Source organism: Talpa occidentalis, unplaced genomic scaffold (assembly GCF_014898055.3).
Source record: "Talpa occidentalis isolate TD23 unplaced genomic scaffold, MPIMG_talOcc4v2.1 talOcc4.16, whole genome shotgun sequence".
NCBI classification, from domain to species: domain Eukaryota; kingdom Metazoa; phylum Chordata; class Mammalia; order Eulipotyphla; family Talpidae; genus Talpa; species Talpa occidentalis.
Genome location: NW_023601653.1, coordinates 26,905,567 through 26,921,286, shown reverse-complemented (window position 1 = coordinate 26,921,286; position 15,720 = coordinate 26,905,567). Strand labels below are relative to the sequence as shown.

The 15,720-nt window shown below is 34.9% G+C and overlaps 1 protein-coding gene across 1 annotated transcript in view; it reads left to right on the top strand.

The window, feature by feature from the left end:
• Positions 1-15,429, top strand: part of ACSS3 (acyl-CoA synthetase short chain family member 3) — a 135,151-nt gene extending 119,722 nt beyond the window's left edge. Inside the window, exons 13-16 of the mRNA XM_037513928.2 lie at positions 1,988-2,110; positions 11,547-11,646; positions 11,737-11,912; positions 13,282-15,429. Coding sequence (XP_037369825.1) covers positions 1,988-2,110; positions 11,547-11,646; positions 11,737-11,912; positions 13,282-13,350 — 468 coding nt within the window. The 3' untranslated portion in view covers positions 13,351-15,429. The remainder of the gene's footprint in view (positions 1-1,987; positions 2,111-11,546; positions 11,647-11,736; positions 11,913-13,281) is intronic.
• Positions 15,430-15,720: the final 291 nt, after the last annotated feature.

The window sequence follows — 15,720 nt, the reverse complement described above, 5'->3', positions numbered from 1 at the left end:
CTAACCCTTTATTTTTGACATTCTTTCCTGATTGTTCTCTGAACTCTGTAACTTAATATTCCATGTTAAAATACAGATACAGAATGGAGCCAGCACTTTCAAACCTAACCTGCAGTACGCTAGATAACAAACAAAGTGTCTTCTGATTTTCTGTTCTGTCATTTTCCCCACAGTCATGTGTTTTGTTTGCAACAGCAATTTGTTGTTCATGCATGACAGGATCCCACCATCATCCTCTGCTCTCTTTTAACTCCTTTCCCTGAGAGACATGGCTGGTCTCATTATACACTGGGTAAAAAAAAAAAAGAATGAGTCATCAGAATTTCTTAGAAAAACAAAAATAAGGCTAAGTATTTAGCATGCTATATTATTTGTGAGTGAAGGACAGCCGACCTATCAACCAGACAAATGACAGGAGGTTCAGGACAGCTTCCTACAGAAAGATCTCAGGTTAAATGACTTTAGGATCCAAGATTAAGCATGGTCCCAGGGACTGTGGAAAGGGAGATTTGTCAATGTGGCTGTCTCCAGTCATCCCAATCTGTCGCCTGATGGGCCACAGTTAAACATCAAAGAACTGATAGGATTAATTGTAACTTCAAAAAAGAGTAATTATATATGAAGTAAATATCAAAATCAAAAGGCAGCTATAAACCAGAGACATTCGGGGTGGGAGGAGGGGAGCAGGATCAAGGTAGGGGTGGGATGAGCACAAGGGACTATGGTGATGGTACATGGGTGAATGGGTGGTGGGAATTTCACGGGAACTATAACCGAGGTGAGAAAGCATACATTGTACAAAAATGAGGAATGATATAAAACTAAATAAAATTTAAAAAAAGAAAAAAATGTAACTTGACAATAGTGAATAAATGTGAGTCTGATTTTAACTTGAGCATCTTTAGCATTTAACATGATCACTTTCAAAGCTCCGGTTTACGGTTAATCAATATGAAGTGAATTTATACTATGTTTTGTTACTATGGCTTCAAACGTCTTATCTAAGGGTTTAAGAACAGCAGAGAAGGGTTAAGTATCTTGCCCATAGCTTAGAAGTGACAGGGACTGGCTCCACAGTCCCTGGGGACAGAACTATTAGCTGAACCCACATATTTTGTTCCAGCCTCCACGCTTTTCAAGATTGTCTAGTAGTAAATAAAGTAGTAATTACAGAAAAAGCTGTCTATTATTATGGGCTGATGATTTTATAGCATCTTCTCTCTTTTCTTTCATACAACTAATTTATACTTCTCCTATGCCTGATTAGGTAGATAGTGCCCATTTAATAGATGAGCAAGCTGAGTTTCATAAAGATTAGACAACACAAATAGTGGCATACCGGGGTTAAAGTTTATGCTCATAGGTATCAAAATAACTAAGAAGTTAAAGAACTTAAAAACATCAGAGCAGTATGGGAAATAATATTTGCTTCTTTTTACTTATTATTTTTCTTAATCCCTCACTTTTGTGACTTCTGGGCCAATGAAGATGTGCTGCTCTTTTGAGTTGATTACAAATTATTTCATACTTACTATTATATTTCATTGAAGCTCCAATCCAAATTAATGTGACTAATCTAGTGCTGTATTTTGTAATTATTCACAGAAGCTTTATAGCTTTTTAAAATTAAAACAATTAAAAGAAGAAATCTATCATAGGATTACTTTATAATACACAAGTTTATTGGAAATATTGAGCTATTCATGATAAAGAAAAGAAATTGGGTTCATAAACTTTATAATTCTAAGCTCAAACACTTAATTTGCACATATATAAGAAAACTTTAATTTATTTCTGACTGTTAAAGGAACAGATTCTATTAAACTTTCAAAAGCAAAAGTAATTTAATTCCATAGTCTAGATAATGAAAAAAAGTTATATGCATAGGGTAAATCCGTTTCTACCAGATTTTATATTTTACCAAGTTCACAAATGATTGTATTATCTAATAACATGCTAATTAGATTTTATTCATTCTTATTTTCAGGGATACTATGACACCATGGATGCTGGTTATATGGATGAAGAAGGGTATTTGTATGTTATGTCTCGAGTTGATGATGTGATAAATGTTGCAGGTCACAGAATTTCTGCTGGTGCCATTGAAGAGGTATTGATAAATACTGGTCCTCTATTGCAGGTAGTATTTAGGAACAGAGCTTTACTGAAGTCACTAATGAGGTTAATGGCGCCTCCCTTTAACAGGGGTTAAAGACAGCACTATCAAGCTACTGCCAGCCACTACAGCATGAGTTCTATTCCCGGCCAACCAAGGAGCTAATGCACATGGCGCAACAGACCTTTCCTATCTAGCCTGCTGCTCCCCTCAGCAGAGTATGTCAGTATATCTGCCTGTTCTGCTCCCCACTCTCTCTGGTGAATCTTCTCACCCCCCTTATACCCCAGTTCTTGTATGCAAAAATAAATAAATGTTTTTTAAAAATGAGGTTAAGTCAGATGGAAACTTGGAAAATTACTGTGCTCTTCATCTGAATCAGAGACTAGATTATGCCTCTCTCTCCTCATTTTCCTCTCATGTATTCTCCATATACCCACTTCTCACCCCTGCCTGGGTGGAGTACGTAAATTTTACTTCCATATATTTACTATTTACAGGAGAGCCAATATACTACTTGCTACTTTCTGTTGATTGCTTCCAGCTTCGCCATCATCTCTTGCTTGATAATCAGGTTTGCATACAGTCTTTAAGGGGAGTGAAATTGAAACAGTTTATCAAATTTTAAATCCTAAGAATTATCTTCTAATGTAAGTTACACAAAGTCTCCAGAACTTTTAAATTATTTTAATTTTTCACATTTATATAGAGTAAAATCTACTTTTTTCTTGTATAACACTATGAATTTTTATAATTGCAAACTCTTGTAATTCCACAGGCAGGACACCGAAAATTTCAACATTGCTAAGTGTTCCTGCGTACCATCACCTTTGCATTCTGATGCTCTTAATCCCTAATCCTGTTAACACTGATGTTTCTCTGATCTTATGTTTTTTCTGTCCTCTGGAATGTTATATAAATGAAATGTAATACTGGGTAACCTTTTGAAACTGGGGTATTTCATTTAGATTAGTAATTTTGAGACTATCTCAGTTGTGTGTAACAAAAATTCTTCTTTTTATGTTGCTATTTTATATTCCATTATATGACTGCACTAACAAGTTATGTATCCATTTACTTATTAAAGGATATTTGGATTGTATCTAGTTTGGGTCAATTATAAATAGTGTTGTTATATACATTAAAGTTGAAGTTTTTGTGCAAAATTAGTTTTCACTTCTCTAGGACAAATACCTATAGCAAGATTGCTGATTTATATAGTGAGTGTATGTATAAGAAATGCCAAACTGTTTTCCAGAGTGACTATGACATTTTACATTCCTGCCAGCAGGGTTTGAGTTTCCTAGTTCTGTTATTAGTACTAGAGATTATTCATTCTCTTTTTTTAAATTTATTTATTCATTATTTAAATCAATCTAATAGCTATGTAATTTTTTTAATTTGTTTTCTTGGAAGTGACTAATTAACATCAGGTATCTTTGCCTATGCATATTTGCCATCCTTGTATCTTTTTTGGTGAAATATCTGTTAAACCTTCCATCCATATTTTTTTAAATGAGTTATTTTGAGAGGGTTTTTTTTTTTTTTTAGATCTCCTGAATACAGGTTCTTTGTAATTTGCCAGTGTTTCCTTCCAAACTGTGGATGATCTGTTAAGTGTTTTAAAAGTGTTCATAACAGAACAAAGGTATTTTTCATGTTGATGAAGACTCATTTTGGCCCCCAGTCACAAGTGTTTTCTCCTTTATTTTCACCTAAGAGATTTTAATAGTTTTATCATTTTATATCTTATATCAGCATACATTTACACTATTAGTTATTCTTTAATTATGGTACAAGATTTACATTAAGATTACTTTTTTAAAATATGGATGCCAATTGTCCAGCGTGACAATTTTTGAAAAGATAGCCCTCTCTCCAATGAACTGTTATTGTACCTTTGTCAAAGATCAGATGACAGAATTTGAGAGGGCCTAAATCTAGAATATATTTTGTTTCTTTATGTATTTATCATTTCACCAATACTATTTTGTCTTATCATTCTAGCTATATGAATATCTTAAAGTTAATAATGTCCACATTTGGTTTTTCAAGTTTTTTTTGAATGCTATTTTTTTTAAAGATTTATTTATTTATGCATACAAGAGCTGGGGTACAAGCTCTTGTACAGAGATGTGGGGGGTGAGAGGACCCATCAGAGACAGAGTGGGGAAAAGAACAGGCAGACTGACTGAAATACACTGCTGAGGTGAGCAGTGGATGAGACAGGAGAGGTCTGCTGTGCCATGTGGGTAGCTCCCTGGCCGGGAATTTACTTCATGCTGCAGTGGCTGCTGACAGCTTCATAAGTTGCATCTTAACCCCTCGCGCCACCAGGGAGGCCCACCATATGTCCTTTAAAATGAACTTTTTATAGTTATAACTCCTCCATAGCCTTATACTCAGTTAGTGTAAGATGTGGAGATTACTGCTTCTTTTTGGTGTTCATCTGGAGTAGGAAAGATAGGATCAAAAAGATTGATTATTTTCTCCTCTTCTCTGCTCCTTGGACCTCTGGTGAGACACTGGAGGCATTCTTGGGGCTTTTTCTCTTTATTCTCATGGGCAATTATATGTTTGGGGTTAACTAGTGCCCAGACTGTAATCTATAGGAGGCAAACCAAACAAAAACAAACGATAATAGGAGCAAAATAAAAAACCTCCAGCAGCTTTTCCGCCAGCCTGTGACTATGCAGGTGTTTAACAAACCTTTTTTTTTTTTTTGCAAACCTTTCTCAAACTTTTTTTTTTTTTTAAACCAGCAGCAGCAGCTTTTCTGCCCACCTGTGACTGTGCCTGTGCAGCTGCCTCTCTTTTTCTCCCTTCCTAATAAACCTGTCCTTTTAAAACGTAAAAAACAAAAACAAAAAACCTTCAAACCCCAAAACAGGGTACTCACCAGCAGGTTGTCTCTTAAAATTCTGAATGCCCTGAAAAAGCCTCAGAATATATGTTTTAGCCTAGAGTTTTTTATTGCAATTAGTGAAGGTAAATTAAAGATGGAAAGTATTGCTTCATCTTTTCCAGAACCAATCCCAGAATAGCTTTTAAATGGTATGAGGCAATTGCAGTTTAAATGAAAGAAAATCTTCATTGTAATATCATTGATAATTTCAGGGGAACACGAATATGCAGAATTAGAATTTCCCTTCTTCTAATGTAAAGATGTTCACCTTCTATAAAGGTTGTACTTATCTGCAGCCCAAATTTCTCATGTTGGCTTTTTTTTTGTGACAATGTGATATCGAGTAAAATGAAATAATTTTTGAACTATTTTGGAATGTGAAGTTGAATGCTATTTTTAAATTATCTTGTTTTTAATGGACTGTATTTTGTGATAACCTGGAATTGAAATTTATGCCTCATATATTCTGGTGTACTGGCAAAAGGTGGTTCTGGCTACATGGACTTTTAATTTGCTGTTGTAGGCGATTACCTCCAATATTCACCCATGTTGGAGTACTTACTGCACATAATAGGACACTTGTCAGCCTTCAAGTCTTCTTTAAGTGAACATCTCCCTTTATATGAATGAAATAATTGACTTTTTTATATTATTATGTCTAATAATGAAATTAACATCTTAATTCTTATCAGGTTTGTCTTATGTGGAATAAAATAGATAATTATGAACCAAAACTTCTTTTCCCCAATGCCTAGCACATTTGCTTAACTAATACCTAGCACCTAATACCTAGCATGCATAGAATGTTTATATTGATGATGTAGACAGCATTTGTCAACATGCCCTAAACTTAACGTCATATTTAAATGCTTTTTCATGATTCTTAGTAGTGAATGCTAGATTTCACTTTTACTTTTTGAAGTAATAGTTGATTAATCCACTGGAAGTCTCCTTTGTAGAAAATGAAAATAGACTGAATTTTTTAATGTATAATGAAAATATCGATGCTTTTTTAGTTGCCCTAAGTAAGATTTGACAAGAATATTGCCTTATATAAGAATAAATCAAGCAGAAATTCTATTAAAATTACTACATCAAAAATATTTCAGAAACATAAGTTCTTTTCTGTTATTTTCATAAGAAAATAGAGTATTTGAATAATTTTTTATAAGTTTAAGAAGACATTATCTTTGCAGATCCCAAAAGTGGGAGGGTCCTCTGTAACTGTTAAATGCACTAATGAAATTTATATGAATAGTGATTAATCTTTGAAAATCTAGCCTTCAACTAGATACTTGGGAAATTTTGATTGTAGTTCAAGGTGTCCTTAAGAAAATGGGTGTAAAAATCTGTTAGTTCAGACCTTATGAGCAAAAATTACAAGGACCCAGGTTTTCTTTCCTGCTGTGGGAAGGACTTTTCATGCAAAGCACCTCACAGGAAAAAATTGGGCCCCCTGATTTCATTCTTTCAGTGGTGGCTTATATTACAGCTTGTTAAAAAATATCCCTACTAGTATCCTTGGGAACTTGTAACTATGGTGTTAAAACAGTGCATTAAATTTGAGGGCAGCGTTGACATATAATTTGCCCTTTTGAAGATTATTCTGACTCAAGTGTCACTGGTTGTTTTCCAAGTTAGCTGTTTTGTTTGCTATTTTTAGCAATGATTTCTTTAAGATTGAATATATTTCCACAAAGATGCCATGCAATTTTGATTCCATCCAGCATTAAATGACTACTGGGTTTAAGTAGTTGTAAAATTGCTGAATATTTTTTCCCAGTACTGATATGAATATTGATGACAATGTAGGATCTAACTGTTTTCTAGAAAAGTCCAATGTCAGGAAATGAAAAAGCTTTCTTCTTCTTTCCACTGCAGAGACAATTGCCTTTTGATGTGACTTCTAGCAATTTTATAAGGGTTCTTTATGTCAACTAATATTTCTAAAATTAAAATACTTAAAAAAACAATTGCAAACCTTTGCAATTTAGACCACTAAGGCCACAAAACCTTTTAAATCTATAAAAATTTACATAAAAATGGCAGTACTCCAGAAGCAATGAATGACAGGTATAAGCCAGACCTGTTATCATAACATTATATACTCTGTTTTGGTAAGATAATTACCTTTTATAAGTTGTATCACTCTTTTGATACATAAATGCCAGTTCATAAAACAGATGCTTCATGGATTTTATATGGAGGAAATATATGAATATCTTTGGATTTCTTTCACCATAGAGGATATTTGATTGTCTTCTCTCCCTCAGATATTGCCAACACATATTTTGATGCTTTCCTTTTTAATGATTTAGCTGCTGAAATCATTATTTGGCATCCAAATATTGTTTGTGGGGCCAACATAGAAAACTGCCTCCCTTCCTTTATGGCATTTTTTAAATACTGATGGATTAACATAATGTTTCATCCACAGTAATAATGAGAGATGATAGAGAATTCTGGAAAATGATTGTTTCTCACAGACTATTAAGAATTTAATAAGGTTTGCAAAATGAGAAAAAATAGGGCATTGTATTAAGCATTGCTTCTGATTTTAAAATACTCCCAACCTTTTATGAAAAAAAGTCAACATTTTCCCAATGTCTTCTAAAGACATTAAAACAGTATATAAATATGGCACAATTACAACAATGAGGTGAAATAACTAGAAGTTGTTTTTTTTTTAATTTATGCATACAAGAACTGGAGTACAGGCCAGAGATGCAGGTGAGTGAGGGAATTCACCAGAGGCAGGGTGGGAAGCAGAACAGGTGAATCTACTGAAATACACTACTGAGGGGAGCAGCGGGCAAGACAGGAGAGGTCTGCTGCACCATGTGGGTTAGCTCCCTGGCTGTGATCAAACTAATGCTGCAGTGGCTGATGATAATTTGATAGTGCTGAGACTAATCCCTGTGCCACCAGGAAGGCCCAAACTAGAAGTTTTTGTGTTCAATTAAATTAAAACAATATTCACATTGGTTAGGTGACAAAATATTTAGATGATATTTTTTACAGTGATTTGGAAATATACCTTGGCATTTTACAAATTCAGGTATAGAAGTGTATGACACCAGTGAACATTTTATTACATTTTTTTTTAGTAATTAAAACTCTGTTAGCCAATGGAAGTTTTCATCTACTTATTGAGAGAACACTAAACCAGAATTAAAAGATGAACCTAGCAAGTCTATCTTTTATCTGCTAGAGACAAAGAATTCTTTTCCATGACCTGGCAACTGACTATATTACTAGTAAAACAAGTCTTTGGCATTACAATTAATCTCTATACTCAACATAAGGACCTAAAAAAGAAAATAAGAGCTTAGCAAGTGGGAAAACAATTGGAACCATTTTGAGAATTGAAGCAATGGGAGAATGTGGTGTTGTAAAATTTGTGTGGTATATTTCACAGAAGCTTTTTAGTTAGGCGTGACTAATGGAAAGAGGGTCTGAACATATTTACCTCAGTAATGAAGTTAGTATTTTAAAAGACATGGTCAAAAAATCATTTATTTGACATGCACTATCTTCCAAACTATATGAGTCAAAAACTATGAATGGAAGCCTCTCCAACCCAATATACTTCAAAGTAGATGCTAACAATAGGATAAAGGAGAAATATTGATTTGTATGTTTAAGTAGGGGCAGTGTGAAGTAGCACACACACATCCTAATAATTCATTGAGCCTTCCCCTTCAGTGAAACAAAACTAAGCTTAGTTTGCAAAAAAAAAAAAAAATTCTTCATGGAAGGTTTGGGACTTAAATGTGGTGTTTCCCAGATTCTGTTGATTTTTATTCCTACCTTTCTGACATGCTTTTATAGTCTAGTTTGCCTACTTTTCCTTTTTTCATATAGCCATCAGATATCCAAGTGCCTTAAGGCCTTCATTCTATTTTCATTATGTTCCCCCTAAATAACATCATGCCCATATTTTTCGACATTCACAATATTCACAATTTCGACATTCACGACATTCAGCATATCTCCCCATTAAAAACACTCCTCAGGGCCTCCCCTGGTGGCACAGTGGTTGAGTGCTGGGCTGCGAAGCTGCCCGCAGCCTCTGCAGCGCCAGTTCAATCCCCGGTCGCCGGCGAGGGCCCCACATGGTGCGGCAGACCTCTCCTGCTGCACCCACTGCTCCCCTCAGCAGTGTATTTCGTCGGTCTGCCTGTTCTGTTACCCGCTCTGGCTCTGGTGAATTCTCTCACCCTCCCCCGCTTCTGACAGTACCCAGTGCTTGTATAAATAAATAAATAAATAAAAAAAAAAAAAAAAAAAAAACAAACTCAGATTCAACCAACTCAACTCAGCTGTCTGAAAGGTACTATGATGGAATATCTCCGAGAATTAATAAATGACTTTTCCTGCCTCAAGTTAGCTTAATTTACAAAAAAAAAAAAAAATTCTTCATGGAAGTTGTGGGACTTAAATGTGGCATTTAAGCCTTAACCCTCACTAGCATTTTCTGGTTTAGAAAATATGCCAATGACCGACCGATAGCTGAAGCCAAAACCCACAGTTATCCTTAACTTTTCTGTTTCTTCCTGCTCCTTATCAAACACCATCAAATTTTGTCCATTTTTCCTCTGAAGAAACTCTAGACTCTTCATAGCTACTACATAAATTTAGTCTACTATGGCAATGAATCATGTGATTTGCTTGTATTAACTGTGATACTTACCTTCAACCACCTTCTGTTCTCCACAATTAAACCCTAAGTTTGTGTTATTCAAAATCCACTCTAAGGTAAAAGAAGTCAATCTGAAAAAGATACAAACATACTATATAATTCCAATATTATGACATTCTTCTAGAAGAGGACTTTGGAGACAGTAAAAGTATCAGTGATTGCCAAGAGTTAGCAGGAAGTGAGGGATAAATAGGCAGGACACAGTAGATTTTTAGGAAAGTAAAACTACTTTGCAAAATACTCTAATGACAGATATATGTCATGCCCCCATAGAACGTACAGCTCCAAGAGGGAACTCTAATGTAAACTGTGGGCTAGGGGGATAATGATGTGCCATCAAGGTCTCATCAGTTGTAACAAATATGCACTCTAGTGAGGGATTTTGATAGTGGGGGATTCTGTGCATATTAGGGGACAGGAGGTAGATGGGAACTACTTTTCTGCTTAAATTTGCTGTGAATCAGAGACTGCATAAAAATGACATTTATTTTAAAGTCCATTCTAACATTGCATCTCCTCATCTCCTGGAATATTTTACTACCTTCCCAATGCTGCTACTATACCCCTCTATGCTCTGTAACTTCATCTTCTTCCATTTTCACTGTTGTCTTTACTTTCCAGTCACATTGACCTCTTAGATTTAAATGGGGCATGCTTAATCCTTCCACATTTTTTCCCGAATCTTCCTCTCTGCCAATTTAATGTCTACTCACCACTTAGAGCCAAGCTCATTTTCATTTTCTAAAGGAAGACTTCTCAGGCAGCTCTTCTGCCCACTTCTGACTCTGCAAAAAAGGACTTCTTGAACATTCATTTAAAAAGGGCCACAAAACTGCAGAAATTTTTCTTTTAATTTAAAGCTTCTGCATTTCATGTTACTCAACTCTGTGGGATCTTGTGATTACAAATAGGTAGCTACTTGCTTTTTAAGGCATTTAGAGTTCAGGGTGAGCAGTGTAAAATGGTTTCTGAACAGTGAGGATTATCTGATGTCAGGAATTCACTTCCCGTCCAGCTGCTTCAAGTCTTAAAAAACTGTCTGCATGGGTGACCACTCAAGAAAATAAATGCTCTGTTCATTGTTCAGTAACAGACGCAGAAATAAAATCAATAGTTGTGGGACTGCCTTAGAGTTCTCTGGAACGTGTGCATGTGGTACTCAGCACTAAAACCAAATCACCAAGAGGTCCTCTTTCTTCAGAGTCCTGGGCAATTTGTCTATCTGTGTTATTCGTAAGTCCCTATTTTTTGCCTGACTCTATTTAGTAAGCAATTGAGAGTTAGGAACAATTCCCTTACTTTCTGGATAAGATAGTAATTTTCTTTTCTTTTTTTGAAGATTTATTTATTAATGCAATACAAGAATTGGGGTACAGGCCAGAGGTGTGGGGGTGGGGGGTGAAAGGATTTGCCAGAAACAGAGTGGGGAGCAGAACAGGTGGGTTGACTAAAATATACTGCTGAGGGAGCAGCAAGCAGGCAAGACAAGAGAGGTCTGCTGAGCCATGTGGGTTAGCAACCTGGTCAGGGATCGAACTAGTGAAGCAGTGGCTGCAGATAGCTTCATAGTGCTGAGACTTAACACCTTGCACCACCAGGGAGGCCCCAGTAATTTTCTAAATTACTGTCAGCCTTTAGTGAATGACTGCCATGGGAATCTATCCATTCACCCCAGTGGTAATAATGTGAATTATGAATTAGCAGTGCATTCCACACAGGCAGCTATGGGTTTTTAAGTTGTCTGACATGTATTTTTTTCCCAAATGAAATTATATAGATCTGTGTGCATCTATATTCTAAATGAATGCTTTTCCATGTTACAGTCTGTCCTCTCCCATGGTACTGTGGTCGACTGTGCTGTTGTTGGCAAAGAAGATCCTTTGAAAGGTCATGTCCCCTTAGCACTCTGTGTGTTGAAAAAAGGTGAGAGAGAGATCTTTGTCCTCCCTGACTGGTTGAGCCCTTGCTGATTAAGGTTAATGCAGCAACTTAACATTTGAACTTTCTCTCTAGATATAAATACAACAGAGGAACAACTTTTGGAAGAAATTGTGAAACATGTGAGACAGACCCTCGGCCCTGTGGCTGCTTTTCGAAAAGCAGTGTTTGTTAAGCAATTACCCAAAACCAGATCTGGCAAAATTCCCCGATCAGCACTATCTGCTCTTGTCAATGGCAAACCATACAAGGTAAACTATCAAGGATGCAAGGATGTCCAATGCTGGGTTCTGAAATGTTTCCCCCCATTTCTTTAGCATCAATGAAATCCTTAACAATTGAAGCACAAATGTATCTCTGAGCGCACACACACACACACAATAGCGCTTGTTTTTTTAGTATTAAAGGGAAAATTGCATCGTCATTCTCTCTGTAAGACTGAGGGCTTTGGAGAGAAACACAGATTAATTAATGCCATATGCTTTGATTACAAGGATCAGTGTGCACAAGTATTTTTTACTATTAGTAAATACGTCAGTTAAACAAACTTGTGTAAACTCTATTTTATTAAATGAAAGGTTAATTCCCCTTCCTGGCAGTCACTAATGGCTATTAGTGAATGAGAAAGCAAACAATTGAGACTGGCTGTATGTATTTTAAAATTAAAATTGATATTTATGCTAACTAAATCTCCTGTCTTTAATGAATATTATTATAGGAAACTTTAGACTGATTCAAGCATATATACTTCTAATATGTGCACACATTAAACATGCATAGGTATAGTTTTACTCATTAAAAACCAATAAAACAATGCAACAAAAGAAAAACATTCCTTCTTTCTGGAGAGGTGAGAGCCTGTGTAAAAGAAATTGTGAGCCAGTAGAGTGTGTTCTAGCCACAAGACCCGTTTGGGCAGGTGAACTAAATCATAGTCTGTTAAGTCCTGTCGAAACAATTTGGCCCACCACACTCACCATTACACACCATGACAAAGAGCATTAGATCCTTCTGATGATTATCTCATGATTTTCTGGAGGGAGAAAGCTGAGTGTCCACATGCACAGTTGTAGTGTGATCCATCTGTGCATGCGCATGTACAGCCCCACCAAGAACAAGCTATGATGCTGTGTCCTACCTCGCCCCCTATCCCACACCCTTCCCCACCAAGGACCTACCCTTCAAATATCTCCTCCTAACTCCCTTGCAGGAGTCAGGCTAAATTTTCCTTCCAGGCACTGGTTCCCTCACAGATAAGTTTAATAAAGACTTGCCTGGTTCAAGGACACCTATTGCTTATTGCTTAATTCTTTCCCTAGAGAGCAAAGAGCCCACTCTTTGGGAGCAGAGATTATACAGAGGCACACTGAAAGACCCATAAGTGAATGTACCATCTGAGACCCATAGTTTTGCTAATTTGAACAGTTTAGTTATTGAGCAGGTTTATTTCATGGCGGATTATAGATTTTAAAATATTAGGTTCAAAGTTAACTATTTTCCAACATTCCTGTATGAGTATTATAAACTAATGGGGAAGATCACATTGCATGTACTTGTTTAATTGAAGAGAGTGAAAGGTTTTCAAGGAAAGCATTTCTCTGACTCGAATTTTCTTCCTAGATCACACCTACAATTGAAGACCCCAGCATTTTTGGTCACATAGAGGAAGTGCTGAAGCAGACATCATGACTTTTTTTTTGAGTCAATTTTCTAATTGGATTCAAGTTTTTTTTAAGTTTTTCCAGAAATAAATATTTAAGTAGAAATTACTTGCCAACTGAAATGTGAATGGTAGAACTTGTTCAAAAAAAAGTACTTGAAGACTAGTGAAAGAACTGTGCCTTCTGTTTGATTAAATTCAGTCGATATTCTTATCAATTGCCTGGAACATGATTGGATGTATCTTTCTAGCACTTTAAGAAAAATAAAGATAATATATGATTTTCAAAAATTTTACCTTCCCCCAACACATTTCAATTCAAAGTGCAATTAATATAAAGCCATTGTCTCAAATTAGGAATCTGCAGCTTTGACCCAAGACCGAAACAAGTTGAAATCAGAAAATAATTATAATTTTCCACATAAAGATTCTGAATATTTTCTAATATTCTTGACATGCTAATGTCATTTTAAATAAAATGGATGAAATAGGAAGTTACAGGTATGATCTGAACTGAAGATTTTCTAGGTAGAAGGACCTGATTTAGTGTACATTTCCTGAAGGGAGGCTGACTATCAAGTACAGCAATATCTTCATGTCATTTGTTCTTAGTCTAGGGAAATCATCTGTCTGGCAAAGAGCCTAGAGGTCATTTATTCCAATCTATTTGTCATGGAGATGAAGGCTCTTTGGAGCCCCTCCTTCTGGCTCAGGTTCTTAGTTGACTAAGTACTTCTTAATGATTCCAGCTTCCTATGGAGAAAAGGAAATGAAATAAGGTGGATAGCCAGGGAAGTTCTGAAGAGAGAAATATAAAAGTTTTTATATTATGCTAAAGATCAAGAAGAGTTTTTAAGAGAAACCAAAAGTTCAGATTTTTATGTGAAATTTCTAACTTTCAAATAGTAACTATATTGAATATATGATTATAGTAACAATGAAAATAATTACTGTGACAACCAAACCATCTTTTCATTTAAACTTTTATAAAATAATTGAACATGACTCTTTAGTAAGTTTATCATTAAATAGCAATTAATCAGAGTAGTTATAGATAATTAAATATTTGGTTTGAGTCCTACATGGTATCATTTATTCAAGAATACATTTCAACACAAAAATATGCCATACCCAATGGATTTGGATGGTTCTCAAAGCATTCCTTAACCTGTCACACCATCTGGAACATTATTTTCAAGGGCACCTATACTAACATGTGTGAGAGAGAATAGATAAAGATTTACTTGTTTATTTGATAAAAATGCTTGTAACCTGTAGAAAAACATCCTGAAAGAGTTATCTTTTTTTTTTGAACAATAGGGTCTAAAATAAATGGCCTCTCAAAGGAAGCGCCTATCTGCTTAAATTGACCTCTTGATTGTTACAACTGATAAAATATATTTATATAGTAATTCCCTTTAATTATTTCAGTAGTTTGAATTAAAACAACTATATAGACATTCAATTACAATTTGAAACTGCTGAGTTCTTTAAACTATTGCCTCTTTTGGTTATTTATCCATTATTACAATTATATTTTTAACAATCCATTTTTAACATCTTAGCATTAACATTGATTATCTTATTTTTCATTTAAGATTTAGTTAAGTTGAAATGGCAGGTTCTATAGCTGGAAGTATATCATTTGCTAGGCATAGACTCAGGCAGATCCAAGAAATATGCAAAGTTTGTATATTTGGTTCTCTTACACATTTTTTTGGTAATCAAATCTAAGAGGACACTTAAGCAAGCAGGCTTAGTTATTTTCCAGCTGAATAGGATTTGAAACTGCACAAAACTGGGGAAGTGTTTTTTTCTTGGATCTGGTTGAAATTTATCTTTTTTGCAAGGTCAGAGAAAGTACTGTTACTGTCATATAAATAAATGTGGGGTAAAAAAACGATGTTCCAGTCATCAGATAACTTAAAGTTTGGAAAGAAAAAAAGGAATTTCCCATTTTAATACTTACCAGAAAAGCACTTTCACCTGATGGTACCTAAAATATTTTGAATTAAATATATCTTTAAAAATAGCAATGTTACTAAAAGTGTTTTTCAATTAATTGAGTGATTTTGTTCATGAAAATGTATTAAATATATGAAAATGAGACCTGCTTTAAATTTGAAAAGCACTTTTATTTATATAAAATTGTATTTATTAAAAATGTGAAAATTCATAGATGGTTGAAAAGAAGAACATTTGAGATTCTAAACTTAATCTATTAAATGGATTTTTAGAATCTGGAAGAAATTATCTTATGCATTGAAAAGTATTTTTTGAAGTCAAATATCTGGAAATTTTTTATCTTTAGATGTTAGAATCTATTAAAAATGTTTCAAATCTCTTACTGAGTGGTTGCTAAAGAGAAGAAACTATTAAGTTGTGTGTAAGAGTAAATA